Source organism: Pipra filicauda, unplaced genomic scaffold (genome assembly GCF_003945595.2).
Source record: "Pipra filicauda isolate LSUMZ 115617 unplaced genomic scaffold, ASM394559v2 scaffold53_size3534045_pilon, whole genome shotgun sequence".
In the NCBI taxonomy this organism is placed as follows: Eukaryota; Metazoa; Chordata; class Aves; order Passeriformes; family Pipridae; genus Pipra; species Pipra filicauda.
In genome coordinates this window covers 3,378,607-3,401,278 of record NW_024104687.1, presented here as the reverse complement: position 1 = coordinate 3,401,278, position 22,672 = coordinate 3,378,607, and the positions used below count along the sequence as shown (strand labels likewise).

The 22,672-nt window shown below is 49.6% G+C and overlaps 1 protein-coding gene across 1 annotated transcript in view; it reads left to right on the top strand.

Annotated features, from left to right (window-relative positions):
- FAM53B (family with sequence similarity 53 member B) overlaps positions 1 to 22,672 on the top strand; it is a 47,183-nt gene extending 24,511 nt beyond the window's left edge. Inside the window, exons 4-5 of the mRNA XM_027726432.2 lie at positions 4,565 to 5,289; positions 18,898 to 22,672. Of these exons, the coding sequence (XP_027582233.1) occupies positions 4,565 to 5,289; positions 18,898 to 19,227 (1,055 nt within the window). The 3' untranslated portion in view covers positions 19,228 to 22,672. The remainder of the gene's footprint in view (positions 1 to 4,564; positions 5,290 to 18,897) is intronic.

Genomic DNA, 22,672 nt, shown 5'->3' with positions numbered 1-22,672 from the left:
CCCTTAGTTGCATCCTGAAAGCACTTGCTGGGCTTGCATGTCTCCTATTGCTGAACCAGGCTTTCCTGGAATTTTGGGGTATTTTTTTGGAAAGGCCTTCAGTGCAGAGCAGCATCTTGATGCATGTTCAAGCACAGGCAACCCACAAAGAGAAAAAACCACACAAGGAATTCTGGTGAGGTGTAGCTGGAGCGGGGAGACCTCACCAGAGAATTACATTGAAGAACAGGGCACGTTTTGCCATCGAGGTGGGGAATTTCCCTCCCCCATGTAGGCTGTTGGCATGAGCAACCTGCAGCCCACAGGTGTGTTTATTCTCCAGAGCAGATTTTGGGGCCGTTGTTTTCATTTCCCATTGAAGCACAGTCTGTGCATCATATTTTCCTCTTATTTCTGCACTGGGAAGGCTCTATGGCACTGCCATCAGCTAATTACAGCCATTAAATGTGTTCCACATTTAGAAATTATCTCTTGAACGTAAACAGGGGGCAGTGGAAAATGCAGGCTGCCTTTCCACCGTGCATGGGGATTGTGAGACCAAAATCCAACCTGAACAACATGTGAAAAAAGGGAATTGGATGCACACCTGTGTGGAGAGAAATGTTTGGGTTAAGATCCAAACAGAATTTATCTGCCAAAAAGGATAAGAAAAATTGATTGAAACCCCTAATTGCTTTACAAGTTGCTGTAATAAATTATGTATTAATGTAAATTATTTCACGGGAAAAGAACGTAGAGGAGACTTGAGCAGAAGGATCATGCATTATGTATAAAAAAGAACTGTAAAAATATTATAGCAGCACATTTGTGTCGCTGTAGTTAAAGTTGTGTCAGCGTTTTGGTTTTACACCCTTCTCTGTGGTTATGAGAGTGGTCATTAAAATTTACTTGGTGTCACCAGAGGAGCATTTAAAAAGCCTGGGGCCGTCCTGGAGCTGCAAAGTGCCCGACGTGTCCATGAGCTGCTCCTGCAAAACCTGGAGCTCAGCATTTGGAAGCCTGGCTGCGATGCTCTGAGGATGGATCCTGCTCTCTGTGGGGGCTGTGCAAAGCTCTCGGGGCTGTGTGGAGGACAACACTCATCTCCTTGATTTTGGGATGTGACTCGAGCCCACGAGTGCCTCGTGCCCCGGACCCCTGGCTTCGTTTGTTGCGGTGCAGGTTGCACGAGAGAACAGGTGGATGTTGCTGAGGTGTTAGTGTTTGCTTTTGCAGTTTTAAGTCAAAATCCAGAAGTAAGGTGCTGTTTCATCCAAGGACACTAACAGCCAAGAAGGACCTGTTTAAGCACGGGGGGGGGGAGTCCCTCGAGTCACACTTACACTGTGCTCTGGTTGCCCCGTCATTTTCCAATAGGCAAAGGAGAGTTTCCCAGTGAAACATCTCACTTGCAAATCAAGGGATTCTTATGGTGGGTTTTATCCTGGAACAAATTACTGCCTCAGGGTAAACCAGGCTGAGGTTTGTAATTTAAGAAAATTAATACATGTTTAACTGCAGTAAAATTAATGGCTCCAGTGCAATTATTGTTATCAGTGTGCGCAGGATGGGAATCTTACTCTTAAAAATTTGAGCAGAAAACCAGCTGCTTTTCCTCAGTAAGGCTTTCCAGAGTTCTTTAATTACACCTTCAGCCCTCAGATTACCCAATTTTCAAACTCTTTCAGTGAAACCTGCTTTCTGTTTGCACTGAAACCCCATTTTCTGGAATGTTTGCCACTTTGGGACTGGTCAGTGATGTCCATGGGACTGGGGGGGCCAGGCTGTGCCAGCTCTCATGGTGCAAGGGGAAAAGCAAATTACCCCAAGCTGGTGGCTGGGGATAGTGGTGCTATTACCATTTTCTTTGCAAGGTTTGGAAGATTTATAGCTGTTTGTGCTGAAGCAGGGGTGAAAGAGGAAGGTGTCCCGTATCCTCCTCACCAAGGCCCTTTGTACAGTCTCCGGCCAGAGGATCGTGGCAGCTTGCCATGAAAAATCGGCTTCTATTTCTGTTTCTTTTGTCTGCTGACCTGACCTAAGAAACCTCTCAGCTGGCAGCATAATACAGAGGAAAAATAATAAAGATCTAAACATAGATGAAGTTGTTTAGCACACATTTCTCACTTTTCATTGTGTTTATTAAAATGAGGAGAGCAGCAGTTGAAATGCCATGCGGTTACAGCGGGCAGAGCCAGGCTGTTTGTGGCTGGAGCTGGAGGCAGGGAGAAATGGGAACATTGGCCAAGAGTGGTGTAAGGGGCCTCAAATCTGACCTCCTGACTTGAAACCTTTGTTGAAAGCACTCCCTACCGCTGCATCTTCCCTACCAGGCTGGTACCTGCAGCTGCGGGCTGGGTACGGCTTTGAATTCATCCTTCGGTTGCCCGAGTGGAAATACCCAAAAACCCCCCAAAAATATTGCATGGCTCAGATACGATCATGTGAAACTTGGCAGTGACGGTTGGCTGGCACGGTTGGCCTCTGTTTGCAGCAGCCGACGACAAAAACAGGCACCAGTGAAAGTCTGTTGGGTGATGACTTTTTTCCATTGCAGCAGCCGGCGGGGTTGTCCTACCATGGTTTTCCTGTTGAGCGTCAGTGGTGTATCTGCAGAGAGCCCCGTCCGCCTGAGCAGCTCGTGCAGGGCAGCCCAGCCTTGGCAGTGCTTTGCTTTCTTCTTTTGTTGTCAGCGGGATGTGTGTGGGAATGAGATCATCATCCTTGGATCCTCTCTTTGACATGGTCATTGGTGGGAAGCTGGGGAAGGGGCTGGAGCACCAGGAGCGGCTGAGGGAGCTGGGGGGGCTCAGCCTGGAGAAAAGGAGGCTCAAGGGGGACCTTCTCACTCTCAATAATTAACTGAAATGAAGGTGTAGCCAAGTGGAGGTCGGTCTCATCTCCCAGGTAACAACTGACAGAACAAGAGGAAACACCCTCATGTTGCACCAGGGAAGGTATAGATTGGATATTAGGGAAAACTTCTTCATGGAAAGGGTTGTCCAGGGCATTGGTGGAGTCCTCATCCCTGGAGGGATTTAAAAGCCATGTAGATGTGGCACTTGGGGCCATGGGTTAATGGTGGCCTTGGCAGTGATGGGGGAATGGTTGGGCTAAATGACCTTGGAGAGCTTTTCCAACTTAAACAATTCTGTGTTTCTATGATTCTATTCTATGATTCTATGATTTCTGAATACAGCTGTAACCATGTTTGCAGTCTTCCTCCATGAAGCTGCCTGCAGCCCTATACATCTCAGCCTGCAGACTTTGGAGGTCCAGGTTTCTTGGAGCTTTACCCAGGCACTGCAAAACCCACCTGATGAAAGGAATATCTTTATGCTGACCCTGAAACCATGCAACAGGTCACCACCATCTTTTGCTGTGCTGCATTGAAAGATATTAATAAAGCCAAATTTGCATGAGGAACAAATTCCCCTGTAAATAAGATGAATGAAATAGAGAGGAATAAATAAATAAGTCAATGTAAGAGAGGAATAAAATAAGTGGGTTTTTTTAAATGGTGACCCTATTAAGCAGTTTGTTCCTTTAAATAAATGCTCAGCCTTTTGTTTCTTAGAGAAATGCAAACAATTGGCTGTGCTAGGTACACCTGGGATCTTTAAGGCAACCCCAAAGGGATGCTAAACCCAGGTTGCAGCAGCAGAGTAGGAGAGTGTGGGTAGCCAGTGTCCATAGCACCTTCCTGCTCCATGGGGTAACTGGACAGGGGGCACCTGGGTCAGAGCACCCAGGTGACCAGAGATTTTGAGGAATGAAGGGAAGATGGATGATAAGCCTCAAAACAGGGACCTAAGAACAACATCTTGCATGGCTTCTGTTTGACACTATCTTGGGCTCAGTTTGGGAGAGATGCTCAGAGCCTTAGTGGGGATAAGTTGGTTTCGTTGGAGCAACGCTGTTTTAGCAGTGGATGAGAGCAGGACAGCTCGATGGGTCTTAGGGTGGCTTTTGGTTTCTCGTAGGCTCTGGTGACCTTGTTGGGGTTTCTGTGCTATGCCAGGCAGATAGGCAGATCAGTGCCCAGTGGGACACCCCCCTTTCTATTAGGACCACCCCAACACCTCTCTCGTCTCCTTTCTGGTGTTCTGTCCTCCAGGGTCTATCTTGCCCCAGATTTGTACTCTTCACTTCCAGTTTTTTGTGAGCCTTTCAGGCAGTTATTGGTTGTGGAACCCAGGACAAACCGCCCACATCTGAGACGTGATTTAGCACAGAGACAACCAATGGCCACACCATTTTATACTGCTGAATTCCCCTCAGCCAGTGAAATCTGGAATATCCAAAGCCATGTTTTCATCTTCTTCTAGCAGTTTTGCTCCTGCTGGGATTGTCACTTTGTCTCTCTCTCCACCTACACCGTACAACCTGCTCTGCTGGCAGTTCAGAAAACCATATTCCAAGAGTTAATTAATTTGTACTGGAAAACGTCCCATATGCTACTCTTTTGTTTATGGACATAGAAAAGCGAAACGCAGAATTAATTAACGCTAATGCCTGTGCGTGTGTGTTGTTTGTTTTTTTGTTTTTTTTTTTTTTTTTTTTTTTTTCCTCCTTTCTGAACCAGAAAATGACAGATGGAGAGATCTCAGCAGGAAGTGTCCACTTCAGCTCGAGCAGCCGGGCGCCAGCATCTGGGACTGCTTGTCGGACAAGGGCGAGGAGGGCCCTCGCTGGCCCAGGGAGGGGACCAGCACCTGCTCCGTCACCAACCTGATCAAGGACCTGAGCCTCAGCGACCCCCACGGCAACGCCTCGGCCCCCCCCAGCAAGCGCCAGTGCCGCTCGCTCTCCTTTTCCGACGAGATGTCGGGCTGCGGGACCTCGTGGAGACCCCTGGGCTCGAAGGTGTGGACGCCGGTGGAGAAGCGCCGGTGCTACAGCGGGGGCAGCGTGCAGCGCTACTCCAACGGCTTCGCCACCATGCAGAGGAGCTCCAGCTTCAGCCTGCCCTCGCGGTCCAACCCGCTCTGCGCCGAGCATCCCGCCCTCGGCGGCCGGATGGGGTGCCAGCCCAGGAAAACGGCTGCTGGCGGGCACGGAGGAGAGCGGGTGGACATCCAGAGGTCCCTGTCCTGCTCGCACGACCGCTTCTCCTGCTCGGAGTACGGCCCGCCCTCGGCCAGCAGCACGCCCGCCTCCACGCCGGAGCTGGGCCGCCGTGCCGGGGGGCTCTCCCGGAGCCGCTCCCAGCCCTGCGTCCTCAACGACAAAAAGGTGGGAGTCAAGCGGCGGAGACCAGAGGAGGTCCAGGAGCAACGGCCCTCGCTGGACCTCGCCAAGATGACCCAGGTAAGAGGCGGCGGGGCCGTCCCTGCGAGGGGGCTCGGCGGCGAGGGGACATAAAGAGCTGTTCTCTGCTTTGCTAAAGAGCTTTTAGCATCCTCCAAGGTGGGTCTGTGGCACGCGGAGTAACGCAGGGGTAACAGGGAAAGACATCCTTCTGTCCAAGCAGAATATCCATTCCCTTCCAAATGGACTTCTTTCCTGCATTTCTGTTCTACACTGATTTTTGCACACCGAGTCCACCATGTCGTTGTTTCCTGCTGGCACAGGTTTCAAGCAGGAATATGTTAAACCCCACACTTTTGAGTTCAGGTGAGAGGAGTCCTGGGCCTGCCATGGCGAGATGAAGGCAGCACCCCAAGGCACCGAGCCCTGGCTCCATCAGGAGCTTAATTCTTACTGCTACAGGCTTTACTCGCTCCTAGCCTCTGTAATTTTCCACTCTGGAGATGTTATCATGTTTCATTTTCAGTTCCAAACACAGAGCACAACCTCCCTCTTCAATCTGCCGTGCAGAGCCAGATAACAGATCTGAAGCACAAATCAGGGAGCGTTTTGCTCCTGAGCCTTCTCCCTGCAGGACCAAATGACTGGGCTCTAGTGAGAAACAGAGCAAGAGGCTGCATCAAAGGACAGCATGAGCAACGTTTCCATTTCACACTCATAAGGTTTCTTTTCCTGCAGTTTTATGACTTGACATTTCCCACATAGGTAATTTATAGTCATGAAGCCAGTGATACCACCAGGTCTGTGTGGGATGGAGATGACAGGGGTGTGAAAACCCCAGGGTTCCCACTGTGGGAGCAGGGGCACCCTGGCCACCTCCCGGGGTGAGCTGTCACCTTCTGCTGGCCAGAAAACTTCCCTCATGATTTCAGTTCGATGTGGTTGCCTTCTGTGCTTCATTCCAGAGTCAACTGTGACGGGAGCATCTGCCCTGATGCTTTTTTTTAGGGCCAGCAAAGCCTGTCTGGTGCAAGGCATCCCCTTGTTGTTTGCAGGAAAACTGCTGGGAGCAATTCAGCAGGTGGGATGGAAAAACAGCTGGGAAATACCCAGTGGTTGACATCCACTGCTGTGTGTGCATTTTCTCCTTACAAAAACATGATATTTTATGGTCTTTCAAGAACATGATATTTTACGGTCTTTCAAGAACATGATATTTTATGGTCTTTCGTGCCTGGCAGAGCAGAGGGTGTTTGAAGGAGTGCAGTGGTGTTGGAGCAAGAGATAAGCTTTTCCTACTCCAGAGGAGCTTAGAGGATAAAAAGGGCAAGGGAATCCTGCATTTGGGTCATAGCAGGGGGATAACACAAGGATTGCTCTTGTCTTTTGATAAATCACAGCAACAACATTTAATATGCTAAGCTTATTTTATTAGATAATAAGCTGGATGGGCAGTAAAAACCACTTACAAGTGTTACTGTATTTTACTAGCCACAGGGTGGAATAGCACAACTGTCCCCTCCTAATTCCCTCTGTACAAGAAGGCACATGTCGTTTCACCTCCTTCAAAGTGTTCAAGGCCAGGTTGGACAGGGCTTGGAGCAACCTGGTCTAGTGGAAGCTGTCCCTGCCCATGGCAGCAGGGTGGAATGAGATGATCTTTCATGCCTCTTCCAACCCAAACCATTCTGTGATTCTCTGGTATGGACAGGGGAGAAGGAGAGTGTCCAGACTCTGGCTGGGCACTGACCTTCCCTGCCCTCTGAAGATGATGTGGGGCAAAGCCAGCTTCTCCAGCCCATCAGTCCAGAGGGACAGTTTGCTGGCTAGGAAACAAAGGTCTTGGTCAGGGATATCTTGCAAGTCAGCAGGAGCTTCCCTTTCCCTGCAGTGGATTCTGGGCCCAGGCACACATTTATAATTTGGACAGCCTCTGACATGGGCAGGTGATCCAAGGATGACAAAAATCCAATCACTTGTACGTCCAAAAGCAGCTCAGTCCATGTTCCTGGAAAACCTTCATCTTGAGGAATAGCTGTGTTTTCTCTGGCTGCTGTCCTCCACACTTTGGATATATCAAAATATCCAAAGTGAGAAAGCAATGCCTGAGCACTCAGCGTTGCTCAGCATTGGGGTGGTTCATCCACTGCAAGAAACGACACAAGGAAAGGGTCTGGAAGCTCCACACTGCAAGAGATGAGTGCTGTAGGAACAGGGAAGGGATTGCCTGGAGCAGCATCTCCCCCAGTGTCAGTGGGCACCCCCCTTCCCACCCCCTCCTTTCCTGCTGATCCAGGCTGGGTGGCCGGTGCCGAATGCCCGGCGGTTGCTACAACCAACAACCAACAACAGTGTCACTAAGGAACTCCACCGCTGGGATCCAGTCCAAGCAGGTCCCACGGAGTATTCTCAGTTTCCAGACAGGAAACCCAGCCGGGCTCGGGTGCCCTGGCAGTGGGTGAATCCCCAAGGCATGGATGTGCTGCTGGGTTTGGGGCAGCAGGGCTGGAGCAGAGAGGAAAGAAAGCAAGGCCGGGAGCTGTGCAAGGGCCGGGGTTTTCAGAGCTGTTGGGTTGTGGAAAGCAGCGCTGGCAGGCTGCTCCCCGCGTGGGAGGACTGGCACAGAGGGACGAGCACGATGAGGCAAGTCATGGTGAGCATTCTTGCCTTTGGTGGGGCACGGTCAGAGCCCTCCCCGGCACGGGAATGCCGGGAAAACCAACTAATTCCTCATGCAGGAGACGGGGATAAGTGTGCTCAAGAAAACCCTGCAGTTTTGGGGACCTTCCCAGGCTGCTTTTAATGTGTCCACTCCAGGAGACTGGAAAGTTGGGTGATTTCAGAGAAAGAGCTGAAATAATGGCAAGGTGTCTGCATGGCTGCACATGTGCTCAAATCTGGCTTTGTACGGTGTAGAAATGCCTTGTGTGCAATGGTCTTCAGGATCCAAAGCAAAGGAAAACCAAAATGTCCAGATCATTCTCTTTACAGGTGGGAAACTGAGGCACAGGGCATGCCATGAATTCCCTGCATGCTAAAAGCAGAGCTGGGGATTGAGCCTTGGGGTGCCGGGTGCTGGATCAGCATCTGGCTCTGGCAGGGGATCGGTTAATTTTCTGCTTGTGCTGGTGACCACATGTGTTTATAGGCCTCAAACCCCGTACCATAATCAAAATAAAAATAATTTGACCTGAAAGAAATGTTTTCTTCATACCAGGAGGGATATTTAGGCCAGGCAGGAGGGAAGGGAGCCGCTCCTGGAAGCAATTACATGGCCACATAACTGGGCTAATTAAGAAAGAGACCTAAATGTTAAAGTTAAGCTGGGAGGGAAAATAGTTGGGAAAACATTGCCTTTAATTCCTCAGAATCCTGGTTGTGTCTTTTCTGTCTGCAATTCCCATAGCTCAGAGAGGGGAGGTGAGCCCACATCCCTCCCCTTATTACTTACTCATGTGGCACCAAACCAGGCAGGCTTCAACTTCAGGCAGAAACCAAACCATGGACATGGTTGTCATTGAAATAGCAACAATTTTTAAAAGCCACAGCACCACAGCAATCCTTCTGCTCTTTTTAAATGCATGCCAACACTCTGCTTTGTGCCTCTTTGCTTCTGAACTGGGTATGAACCTGGCAGGTCACACTCAGGTGTGTGTGTGATGGTGATGTGTCATTTAATTATCCCATGTCTGGAGGCAGGTGAGGTGTGAAGAAGCTGGTTTCTCTTTGTCACCCCAATCAAGGAGAGTTTGGGTGTCCGGCCTGCAATCTCTGACCTCCTTAACATGAGGACATCAGCCATCCTCCCATTTCAGTGTAGGGCTTGGGCTTCCTTTCCAATCTCAGCTTTTATTCCCTCTTTCCACATAAAGCACAAGCCCAAAGAGGACAACATCCCACCTCCAAGATCCTGGCAGTTGCCCTGACAGCGTGTTAATTAATCTCCTTACAGCAAGCTCTCCTTCCTAGACACAGTGCTCTCCGTCTCACAGCTCCAGGGACCATGTCTGTACCAGCAGGCTGTGATCAGAAATGTCTGGAATCAGGTTTTTCCACAAGTTGGGAGGTTTCTCAAAGACCTGGCTTTCTTTTCCTGATGTGGGTGCACCTAAAATATACAAGAGATGAGAAATATCGCAAAGGTGATGGGAGGTGGCTTAGACCCCACGTGTTCTTCAGGCTGAGCTGATTTTGACAGGAATGGGTGGTTTCAGCCTTTGCAAGGCACAAGGAAAAGCATCTCAGGGTACTAGGTGATAAAAACAGATTTTCTAAAATAAAAGCAAACTCTGCCTGGGATGCTGTGTGGCAGAGAGACCCCCTCGTGCTTTTCCTCTCCCATGATCCGGTGCAATTCCTCTCCAAAGGGACTTGATATCTCTCACCTCCACATCTGCTACTTTGTGACATCTCCGTGTCAACATTTCCCGGGATCCGGGGTGCCGTGTGCTGAAACGCCTCATGGCAGCGCAAACACTGCCTTTGGTGGCTTGTCTGAGTCATCTCCGGGAAGCCGAGCCATGGGCCGGCCCTGATGTTGGCGTGTGCTGGCTGAGCAGATTGTGTTCCTTCACACAGGCTCCCGGGAGCTGCACGGGAGACACAACATGTCTGTCACACCGGCGGCCTCCCGGAATGGGAGTTTGGAATCGTCCCCGGCTGCGGCGACGCAAGCCCGCGCTACCTCTTCCCCATTCTGCTTCCTGCCTTCTAAAATTTTGATGTGATCGTCACTGAGAGATTTTAATTTGTGTTAACACAGTTCTAAACACAACTATCCTTTATACAGGTGTGCTTTTCAAATGGACCATTTATATTTTTATATATAGAGAGAAATGTATGTATTTAGGGTTCAAGGCCAGGTTGGACAGGGCTTGGAGCAACATGGTCTGGTGGAAGGTGTCCCTGCCTGTGGCAGCAGGTTGGAACTTGATAGATTTGAGATCCCTTCCAAACAAACCATTCTATTTTTCTATGATATATCTATATCTATAAACATAGATATATAGATATAGATATTTGTTCAACCCCAGCCATGTTCCCTCCAACACTAACCCCAAACAGGAGTAGCCCTAGCTGGAAATGGAGGATGGTCTTGTAGTGTTTGAGACTACAACTTTCCATGAAAAGAAAGGCACAAAACATCTCTGTGGAATGTAAAGCATAGCACTGCTGGCAGTAATTGCCAGACGTGGGGAGATATATTGGCTCCTCCCAGCTGTAAGTGCCCTCCTTGGGATCTGTATGCTCGTAGTAAATGAAGATTTAGGGATGGCACTTGTGCCCCATTTCTGATGGCGCTACAAGGTTTTGGCTTCTCTGTGAGCCTTCGAAAGCAGTTGCAATTTGAAGAGCTACACCTTGTAACAAATACTGTACTACTGGTCTTTTCCTCCTGAGTTTTCTCTGTATCTATTTAATTTTCTACAGAGGTTGTACCCATGAACACCAAGAACTCCCAGGCAACTGGCAAAGTACTTCTCCTCTGTGAAGTTCTGTATTATATAATGTCTTATAGTATATAGAACAGAAAGTTGCTTTAGAATAAATAAGGCAATTAAAATACAATATTCCCCTGCATCTCCTTGGGTTATGGAGAGCATCCCATGATTATGAGTTCACCATAAATAGATTCGTCCCTGTGGTGAGCTGTGAGGGATGGATGGGTGGATGGATGGATGGATGGATGGATGGATGGATGGATGGATGGATGAGAGGGTGCTGGCAGCAGTGGACGCCAGCTGAGGACGTGGTGAGGATGAAGCACTGGGTGTGCCTGATAAGGATGAGTTGTAGGGAAGACTTTGTGCCTGACAGACGCCTGTTGTGCGAAGGGCACCGGGTACAATGGGACTATTCACGTTGCTCGCTGGCTGCCGTGGACAGACAGAGCCATTCACAGGGTGACCTCACTGTCCTGCAGGGAACATGTGCCTTCATAGGATGGAGTCGCCAGGAATCACAGGAGCATCCCCCTGAAATGAAGATGTGTGGTACTTGTGATTTTCGGGATTAAAATCAGCTCCAGTCTGGGCTGGAGGTCCAGAGGATCTCCACACACAGTGGAGCGTGTAATGCTCACAATGGTCGGGAGCCTGGCTGGCCACCCCCCTTGTTCTCCTTTCCAAACTAAGGAATAAGGACAGTTTCCATGAGGTTCTGTGCACGAAGGAGCTCATACACTCCCAAAGCTGAGGTCTTGACACTGAGTGGGAAGAAGTTTAAACTTCAGGATGGAAAAAGGGGGCTCTGAGCATCCAGCACTTTCCTTGAGGGGTAAAATTCTCTACATTTTCACCTAAGAAGACTTTTTGTTTAAATCTTGGCACCTTTCAGGCTTGCTGGCAGGGCAGGAGGGGTGACAGTGATCTTGGTCGGCGTCAGCACCCACTTGAGCCGGTGACAAATATTGCCAAATGTAGTGATAGGCGAAAAACTGGAGGTTTTAAATTCCAGACGTATCCCAGGAAATAGTTTGCTATTGATGTAACTTTTGAGACAGATTCCAGCTTCCAAGCCCCAGTGTTTTTTAAATAAACAGGAATGAGAGTCTGCAAAGGTCAGTTTGTGGCCTGGTGGGAAAAAGCCTTCGGTTCAGGATCAAAAGGATCTGACTTGGTTCAGAGGGCAGAGAGGACCTCGAAGGCTGGCTGGTTTTAACTCTGGCCAGACTGTTGCACATGCTACCATCTTTTCATTGCCCTGGTATTTTTTTACTTAAATACACAAGTAGCTGAAAAAACTTAACTCAGTATTGGAAGTTCATAATGATGTTTGCTCCTGGCACAAACTGTTCATGGGTTTGTCCCCTCTCTATTCCTTTGACAAACAGTTCTCCACAGTTACTGAAATATAGCAAATCTTGCCTCAGCTGGTGTCCATTGAGAGAGTGTAGATCAATCTGTACTTGCTGAGGTTGCTGCTGGTGCAAGCCCATGTTGCTGACATAGAACCATAGAACTACGTAATGGTTTGGGGGGGAAGGGACCTTAAAGATCCAGTTCCACGCCCTGCCATGGGCAGGGACACCTTCCACTATCCCAGGTTGCTCCAAGCCCCGTCCAACCTGGCCTTGGACACTTCCAGGGATGGGGCAGCCACAGCTTCTCTGGGCAACCTGTGCCGGGGCCTCCCCACCCTCACAATTTCCACCTAATATCCCATCTAACCCTGCTCTCTGACAGTCTGAAGCCATTCTCCCTTGTCCTGTAGCTCCATGCCCTTGTCAAAAGTCCCTTTCCTGCTCTCTTGTAGCCCATTTAGATACTGCAAGGTGCTCTATGGTCTCTCCCAGTTCCATCCCATTCCATCCCTTGTTCCTGGCTGCATCCCCTGCTCCCACTTCTATCCCACCATGAGTTCCAAGGATGTGGGCTTGGATGTTGCACCGTCTGTTGTTCGCACTCACATGGGAGGACAGGGCTGGGAACACAAACAAAGCTTGACAGTGTCTGTCCCAGTCACAGACAAAACCCAATTGTATCCCAAGGATGCACATCTGATTCACCACATGCTGTTTAACCCTCCAGCCCCCGGGCTCATACACTGCATGACCCCGAAGAACAGCTTTTAGAAATCACTGAGACTCATCCTTGAAGGAGTTGGTGTGCTCCAAAGTGGCATTTTGGCTCAAAAAAGCCAAAAGTAATTTTTCATGTTGGTTTAAAAAAAAAAACAAAACCAAAACCAAAACCCAGCACTCCAGGAGATTTCCAGGCTCGCTGCTCCCTCCCAAAGCTCAGGTGGATGCGGTGGTGGCAGGATTTGCAGATGGTGGTTGGGTTTTTCTCCCCTCAAAGATGCTTCATTGATCACATCTTCTGCCAGAGGATTTTGGAGGCATTCAAAGGCTGGAGCAGGGTGCAAATTTTGGATCCATGGCTAAGCCCAGTGCAGTTGTGGGAACAGCTCCTCTGGGCACAGGGAATTGTGGCTGTGACCTCCCAGGTAGCTGGTGAGTTTGCAGAAAATATATTTTCAAAGCAAAGTTTCAGTAGTGATGATCAGAGCAGTTATTTGGGAACCTCTTGCCTTGCAAAACTCTTATCAAGGTGTCTCAGGAACACAAAGCATTTCAGATTCTAAATAAATAATAATAATAATAATAATAGATAGAAAGAAAGAAAGAAAGAAAGAAAGAAAGAAAGAAAGAAAGATAGATAGATAGATAGATAGATAGATAGACAGATAGACAGATAGATAGATAGATAAATAAATAAGGGCACTTCATTTTTCCTTTCAAGAGAAAAGTGCTCAGAGTCAGCCCAAAGTGGAGACTGTGTCGGAAAAGTGAGGTGTATTTTGGGTCTGCACTGGATTTGCAGGATACCAGGTCCTGAATGAGACAGTGGGTGCAGGTGCCCTGGGAGCATGGACAGGTGCATGACTCCAGATTCCTCACTCCCCTTGCATTTTTAATCCAACCTGACATTGATTTAGTGCCTGGGGAAAAGCAGGCAGCCTCTATCACCTGAAATCAGTCGCTGCAGGCTAAGCCTGCCCTAGGTGTGTTGTGGGAGGCAATGCTGGCACAGGAATTATTTGGGATTAGGTACCCCCCTGCACCTTCTGCCTTGTGTTTGATGTCCCAGGTTTACATACCACAGTACCTCCTTTCCATAAACTCTGGGTTTATAGTCATCTACAACATTATTTCATCCCTTTACTTGCTGATAGTCCTTTTTTGGTGCTGCTGCAACAGTGACATGAAGTTTGGTTATGATTTTGCCATCTCCGGGGGTGAGCCAGGTTCAGGGTCACCGTTGCTCATGCCAGAACCACTCCACTTAAATCCATGGCAGTGCAACAGCATCATCAGCAGAGAATCCTGGGTCTGCTACCACCATCCCACTGGGCTCTCAGCAGCATCAAGTGTGTTGGCATGGGGGCCCTGCACTGCTCCAGGGATGCCCTGCCACAGCCTCTTGGGATGCAGAGGAGAAGGCAGGGAGGCTGTGAAAGGCTGGGAAGGGCAACTTGGAAATAAATGCACAGTGATCACTCATGGGGTTGGCTGAGCAAATGACAACCTGTCTGAGCAAATGGATTTCTCCAGCTCATAGCAAAGGGTTCGGTGTCTGTTAGGGAAAATATTTGTTCTAGGCAGGAAATGAGGATTTCCTCCAATTATTATTGTGAATAGGAATGGGCTGGGAGGCTGCACTGGGACTGAGTCCCCACGTGTGGGATGCTGAGAGATGTTGCACACGGGTGGGACAGTTGAGTCCTGGAGTGTTCCCTGCTCTCTGATTCCATGCGTTTCTGTGCCTGCTGTATTTCTCCAGATTTCTGGGATTCACCTCTCCAATATCTCCCTGGGGCTCTGTAGCACCAGAAGGATTCCTGTTGGTGGATCACATAACAGCTTTTTCTTTTGCACTTCTGGAATCTCCCTGAACATCCTCACTGTCACTGGGGCAGCTACAGATATCCAAAGACAAGATCAAATCCACGAGTAATACCAAATTATCTCCACAGGCTCCAAAGGCAATGTCAATACTAATGACAATACTAAAGCCTCTTTCTTGCTCTTTTTTTTGTTTATTTAATACTGTGGTGTGAAGTGACTTGGTAGGATAGTAGATATTTCAGAGCCTGCTCGTGAAAACTGTTTTTCACACCAAACAGAATAAAAGCAAAATTATCTGCTAAAGCTGCAGACTTTCAGTGCACCAAGTAAGCACTGGTGCCTGTTATTGCAAAATGAGGACTGGACCTGAGTAAATATTGTTCTTTAGTGGATGAGAAGGGAAGAGTTGGGAAGGCAGATATGGAAAACCAGGGCAGGATTGTGGTACCCACCGTGAGCAGGGCAGGGAGCCACCCCCTCTGTACTGGGGCTGCTGCTGCAGGCACATTCTGCAGCACCTCAGCCTGATGAAGGAAGGTGCCTATGAATTACTCAATGCCTCCATAGATAAAATTTAAAAATTAAATAAAATAGTGGATGAGTCTGAGCTCCCTGACGTGGCAACACCACGTATAACCCAGCTCTGCTCTGCACCAGGCACACGGGCTCCGTTTGCTTTTCACACACCCCATCACTGCCTCCTGTGTTTTCCTTCCTCAGGTATTTCAGTCATTTCTTTCCCAACACCTCATCGTTCTGAGGCTCCTTCTGTGGGAGGACAGGGTATGTGTAAGACCCCTGACCTCCTCCCGATGGCAATGTTGATCTTGGAAGCTGCATGTGGCAGCGGTCACTGGTGGTCCTGGGGGGAAGGCAGCTGTGTCTCCCTCTTTTTGGGGAGTCCAAACTGCAGCAAGTGAGGTCCTGGTGAGACCTCTCTGGGGCTTCACTGAGCTCATAATGTGCTTGGTCAGAGCACAGCCCCAGTGCCTGTGCTGCAGGCTGGGCCTGTTGGCAAAACTGCTGAGATGCTTTTTGGTTATAAACAGAGAGAGTTGGTTATTGGAGACTCAAGGGTGAGCCATTCCTGCTGCTACTCCCTCTCCATCTCCCTCCCCTTCCCACTCACTGGGAAACCAGCCTGGGGATGAAGTTAGAGAAGATTCTGGGTGCCTTAAGAGCAGTGGAAAGCACTGAACCTGAGTGATGTGTGTGTGTGTGCATGGCCCGAATCACACCAGCTCCTATTATGAAGTTCTACAGAGCTTCAAAACCAAAAGAAACCCGTTTTCCAGTCTCATTTTCCACTCTCCAGCACCTGATTCTCCTCCTTGGCAGCACAGATGAGCGTTTTCCCTGGCACAAATGCCAGGTAGGATTTACTGTGATGCAAACGACCAAAGCATTTATATATAATGATATAAAGATAACAACGCAGGCTGAAACTGTTTTACAGGAGAAGTTTGCCTCGGAGACTGATTTAAACCTGGGCCAGGCAGAGAATCCCCCAGTGGAGGTGACATTGTTGGCTCGGGAGGGCTGGCAGAGGCACATCATTCCCGCATGGAGCAGCACTGCTCGCCGCCCGCTTCCCCCCTTCCCTTCTGGCACCGGGTTATTTTCAGCTTTCTGAAGCAACTGTAGCCCAGTGAGCTAACAGGAGGTGATGACAGCTTGGGAGGTAGGGCTGGTGGTGCTGACAGCTTGGAGCGTTACACCTTTCCCGGGAAAATTGCGGCAATCACCTGGCAGGGTGGAAGAGAATAAAGGTGTTTTGAGCAATAGCCGTGATCGCCACAGGGATCACAGTCCTGCTGATACTTACTCTGGTAGATCCACCGTGTTTGCAGGGGTTGGTTTCAGGGAAAAGCTCACAGCTGGCTGTTTTACCAAGGGAAGAGTCATATGAAGGAATTTTGCTAGGGATTCCTTCACCTTGCTTGCTGTCAGGGCTGCGGCCACCAGCCCCTCTCCCTGATGGAGGCACGTGTTCAAAGGTAGGGAAAACCTGTGGAAAAGGATGGATATGGGGCGTGAGTCGGCTCCTGCGGCCCTCCCAGATTGTAGCCTTGGTCCCTGCACAGCGTGGAGCATCACGAGACCCTGTGGGATGGAGACATAGCCAGAGTTTGGCCACCAGCATGCGAGAAGGGCTTTGCTCTGGAACACCCTGCAGCTCATTCCAGAGGCCAAGCATTTGTTATTTGTATTTTTAAATGATTTTTCAGGTCCTTGCATTAGAAATATCTCATTTTTTTCCCCTCTCCCTGAGGGACTGCCCAGCATGCTGGATTGCAGCAGCTTTGGGGAGAGTTGGGGGAAGAAAAGCCAGCACCTCAAATGGTCAAAAATGGGTCATTGTGGTTGGCAAAGGGGGTTTGGGTGTGAGTTACATTACAGATGCTCTCTGGGTGAAGTCAGGATGGCCAGAAATCTCCCAAAAGCCACCTGTGTCAGATCCAGGAGGATATCTGGATTCCCATGGTTTCCCTGAGACCAACAGCATTTGAGGTGCCTGCTACCCCTTTCTGTCTGGCAGTGAAGGCCAAGGTTGTGGGGGGGCTCGGAGGGGGCCCAGGGCTGCCTGCCATGGGGAACAAGTGCTGCATTGTGCCACCAAACCTGCTCCTTGGCTGATGTCAGTACAGGGTTTGACTGCCCAGTTTTGCCAGCTCAGCACTTCAGCACGTGCTAAATTCACCCAATAAATAAAAAATGAGTACAGAACTCCCGATGGGCTGAGAACAGACGCCGCATTGACGGTGGTGGCTGATCCACCGCGGCTCCACAGCCAGCTCACGGAATGCTGGCTTGGTGATCGCCATCCTGGGGGGACTCTTCTGACCCAGCTGCTGGGAAGGTAAGGTGAGGGATTCTGTGGCAGCCGGTACCTATAAAAACTTGCTTTCCAAGCTGTCAGACCTGTGTCAGAGGGACCTGCACGTGGCCTTCCTCCACCAGCAGCTGCAGCAGCGCTGGGAGCACCAGGACCATCGGAAGGGGTTTTCCATCCTCTTGCAGGGAAGGCAGAAATAGTACCTGGAGTAACTCAAGGCTTGGGTTGCAGCATGTGCGGATGTGAGCAGGGAAAATGAGGCTGTTGGCTTGATTGTCTTGCCAAAGTCCCATAAAATGCAAAATTTCCCTGAAAGTTGGGTATCTTCATGGCTGTTCTCTGAGACTTGTCCAGGCTTGGAAATACTTTTCCTTTGGATGGGAAGAATGTGCCATGGACCTTTTTAGTTGCTCTCCAGGCTGCAGCCTCCATTATTCATCACTACAGGAATCACTCATCTCCCTCTCAGAAGCACTGTAGAGCATCTCCCATCCTCTCAGGATGCTCTATCCCACCTGGAGCAGCTCGGCATGTCCGCACATGAGTACCAAGCCCTGGGAAGCGACAGAACCAGGAGATGAACTCAGTCAAGAAGGAGAAAAATTAACATTCCTGAAAGTGCCAGAGTTTTGTTTGTCGAAAGGATTTGCACTTCTGAGAGGGCTGTTGACTTTCAGGAGACTTAGGCTTTCCAAGTGCCTAAATCACTGTTGGAAATATGCTTGCAAATTTTTTTAAGTACTTAGAAAATATTTCTCCTATGTCCTCAGGCCTCCTCCAGTGGTAATTACAGAGTTGTCCATTAACCACAACGTGCAAATCTCTGCTTGAAGCTGTTGCATGTTCAGCACCCAGAAGACAGACCTCATGGAGAGGCATGGCTGGGATTTAAAAAAATATGAGAAGGATGCATATTTAGAGGGCAAATGCCTATTTTTTCACACTGGCTTGGGGCTTTCAGGTATTTGAAGGTTTCATAGACTGAAGGCCATGTGAAATGTAGCTTCCCCCAGCTTGGGCACTGGCCAACTCCTCCTGGGGCAGTGGGAACTCAGCATAAGTACCTTGGATTTATTGAGCTGATGTTCATTTATTTTTGGCGAGTTCTGTACTGCCTTAAACGTGCAGCCAGGAGAAGTGTGGGGTGGAGATGGTCGTGTAACTGATCCAGAGCATGCTGGGGGTAGTTTTGATGCCATCACCCATTTCAGGGATAGAAGAGGTGCAGGACCTGCCAAGGATGGGGAGGTGGGGATTTGCAGTGTCTGCTCACCTCCTGGGGACCAGCTGGCTGCGAGTGTTTCTGCTGCCCTTCCTGCTTTCCGTTGGGCTGGGAGGGCTCAGATTTGGGATGGCGCTGGAATGGGGTCGGGAGTACTCTCAGCTCACCTGGTGTAACTTCTATCCCAGCCCAGCTTCACGACTGCACCCGTTCCCTGTCCCCACACCTGACTCAGCTGCCTGTCTCCCCTTGCCTTTGTAGAACCGCCAGACTTTCAACAGCCTTACCTGCCTTAGCGCCGCGGCCGAGGACGGCTCCCAGCGGCCCCCCGGCCCCCCGCCCTGGAGCGCAGCCCCCCGCTCCCCCGAGGTGATGCCGGGCAGGACCCCCGCCTGCACCCCGGTGCCGGAGCCGCCGCGCCCGCAGCCCGAGGACCCCCGGGCCAGCAGGGATGACCTCTCCTGCGAGGAGGAGGAGGAGGGCGGCGGGAAGGAGGAGGACAGGGTGACCTGGCGGAGCAGCGGGACAGGCGCCGAGAGCCTCTTCCAGCTGGACGGCGAGATCGACATCGAGCAGATCGAGAACAACTGAGGAGGGAGCGGGTCCTCTCGCCCCGGTGTCGGGGGGCTGCCAGCAGAGCCCTGGAGGGCTCCTCGCTGTGGTTTGCGGGGTCCTGTCACTGCTCCCCCTCCTGCCAGCTGGAGGGGACAAAGCAGCTTTGCCAAAATTTCATCAGGTATTTAGAGCAATTTGTGTGCATGCGTGTGTAAATCTTGAAATTCTTTGTAACTACTGTAGCCAGAGATCAGCCAAGTCGGAGGAAAGTGCCTGTCCGATAGGAAAACCAGGCACAGGGATTGCCAAAATCTCGCCATTAGCGAGTAAATGGCTTTTCCCAGGACAGGGTTGGAGCTGATGGAGCTGGCCATGCTCCCCTGGGTCCCACCTGTGCTAGTTGAGAAAAGGGATGCACAAGGAGAAACCACCACCCCTGGGGCTGGAAAAAGTGGGGGAAAACCAGAGTATTGAGATTTGCAATCCGAGCACTGGCTGGTGGCTACTGCCGGTGTGGCTGTGGCTCCTTTTCTCCCGCCACATCCCGTGCAGCCCCAGCACCCCCTCTCTCCCCGTGTCCCTGGCAGTGCCGTGAGAAGGAAATCACAAGTGAAGTCTTTTGCTTAAATTTAATAATGGCAAGAGCTGGATTTTTACTGGTTTTTTTTTTTTTTTTAATTTTTTTTTTTTTTAGTTTTCCTGATGAGGAATTAAAGGGACCCCATGCAGGGTGGTGTCCGCAGCAGCACTTGCCGGGTGCTGCCCGGGGATGCTCAAATGCCTTTCTTCCCTATTTTTTTAATTCTCAGCCCCCTCTCTCAACCCTGTTGGGAAACAGCCCCACTCAGGCTTGGTGCCACCCTCGCTTGGGTTCCCATCACCCTGTTGGGACTGGGCTGTTTACCCATTTATCAGCAGCCGTGCCCTCTTTGCTACCCAGGGCACGGCTGCCACCCTCTTTTTTTGGCTTTACTGTGAAGGGCTGTGTGCCCAAGGCATGTCACAGCGGGGTTACTTGACAAAGTCAGCTGGCAAAAGGCTGAAAATCCAGGTAGCAGCACTGAAAGCTTTTCCTCTTCCTGTGCCTTTTTTTAAGCACAGATAAAATGGTGACCATTCTGTTTTTTACAATATGAATTCTCTTTGCTAAAAATAAGCTGTCCACTTGCTAACAGGTTTAGAAGGACATATATTTTTTTTTCTCCCTTTGTTTTTTCTTTTGTTTGTTTGTTTAAAGCTCTAGGGAGTCTGTACGAGTGGCTTACAGCATCCTCTGCAGGTTCCTTCAAGCTCAGGGTTCACTTCCCGAGCTTTGCAAAAGCGAGAAAGGAAAATAATCATGGATACCAACAGCGATTGAAGACATGGCATTTTTAATGGGGTTCAGCACCCCCGTTGGTAGTGCTTTGAGGGTCCATAACTCAGAAAGACTGAGAGCTGCTGGTACAGGTTTCATTCACCATTTCTGGTTGTTAGTGCACTTTTTTCTGCAGTGGTTTGGGATACGTGTGGCATCTCTCACCACAGTGGAACCCATTAGCTGTTATCCCTGTCCTGGCACCCCAGAAGTTTTGCTCCCTCCAGGAAAGCAGGACCAGCCCCAGGTATTTGAGGAGGGGATGACAGGGATGCCTTTTCATTTTGGGGAACCCTCCTGCTCTTTTAAGTGTTGCTTGATGCATCACTTAGAAGAAAATACACCGTGGGTTAATTTTTAGCCCTCCTGTTGTGGAAGACGCTGCTGGTCTCAGACATTTTGGGAGGGTCCAGCCATGCCAGTGTTTTCCCAGGTTGCTGCCCCTCTGTCTGTGCCCCTGCAGGGTCACCCCCACAGCACAGTTCTTGGCTTTGAGTCTTCCTGATGCTCCATCCATCCTTCCCACCACTGACACGTCCCAGTCCTGGGGCACACAGCTCCTGCTGGCCACAGGCACCTCCTCAGCTGGCCAAAAAGGGGCAAAGTCACCCAAATCCGTGTCCGGCTGCTGTCGCAGAGCCCCGGGTGGGCTCTTGCATGTGCATCACTGGGGGAATTCCTAAGGGCTTCTGTTTTCTTTCCAAGGGCTGCTCCTGGTGCCATGCTAACCCTCCAGTGTGGGAAGGTGGCCAATGGACCACGATCCAGCTGTACTGGACGTAGCCGTAGCATTCAGTTTACATACAGCACAACCTGTTTGCCTTACTAAAAACGCTTCTCCAATGAGTCATGGCCTTATACTGGGCACGTTGGCGTAGGCACAGACTACAGTTAGCGACGGTTTTGAGGCCACGGTGGTGTTCTGTTGGGTATTTCTTGTTGGGTTTGTATGATTTCATGTACTTATTCTCAGTTTAAGAAAGCCTTACTTTTTAAATTTCTTTTCTCTCTCTCTCTCTCTCTCTGTAGAGGTAAAACGTTTGTGGATTTATATATATATAAATATATATATAAATAAAGTAATTAAAAAAATATTAAATATAATATAGTATGTGCCTCAGATTCAGGGGACATCCTGTTGATTGTAAAGTCAGAAGTGGCGTTGCTCCCTGGCGTCAGGAGATCCGTCCCCTACGCCTGCAGTGGGAGAGCAGGGCATCCCCCTGGGGGTCCTGCTCTTGGTTTGTAAAGGACTTCACCTATTACACAGATGCTTTGGTAACCCTCCAACTCCTCCCCCGACAAATCCCTGCCGGCTGCCAGAATGTGATGTTAAAGTAATATGCAGACAAAGGAAGTTATTCCTTGCTAGGTAGCTAAAACAGGCTTATTATTGTGAAGAGACCCAATGGCTTGTCCAAGGTGTGACCCGGTCTGGGCAGCCATGGTTTTAGGATGACAGCAAAGCTGTGTCAGCAGCAATCATCCTGAAAAAACAGAATTTTAACACAAAAAGTCTTAGCAGGCACACGGGAGTCTGCTGTGTGTTTGCAGATGTAGCTCTTTGAGCCGGTTCTACGAAAGAGTACATTTAAAAAAACAACAACAACAACAAAAAAAACCAACAAAAAGAAGTGTTTGTAAAATAGATTGTAATTTTTCTACGTTCTAGCATAGCCTGTTTGGCCAATAAAGTCGTGTTTCAAGTGCATTGTTTAAAGCTCCTGGCTGCCCAGGCGAATAGACTGACGTAGGATGTTCTAGGACTGTAGAAGTGCTTTCCGGCGTGTCTGAGTTTGGTGTTTTCAAGAAAGCGAAAAGAAGAGGATGGCCAAATTAAAAAAAAAATAAATAAAAAAAAATTAAAAAAGGATGAGAAGAAAAATAAAAACAAAGCCTTCTGAAGCTATGACCTGTAGTAGCCAAGTCTCGCTGGCAAAATTGCACAAGCGCCGCGGGACGCGCGTGTCCCCGGGGAGGGGCTGCCCGAGGTGCCCCCTGCGCGGGCCGGCGAGGAGGCTGCACATTCCCACCCCCTCCATGACTTGATTGCACTAGAGCAGCTCAATCTCAGGAAATTGCTTGTTACTTTTACTGTGTAAATAAAGCTTCCTGGTTCAATAA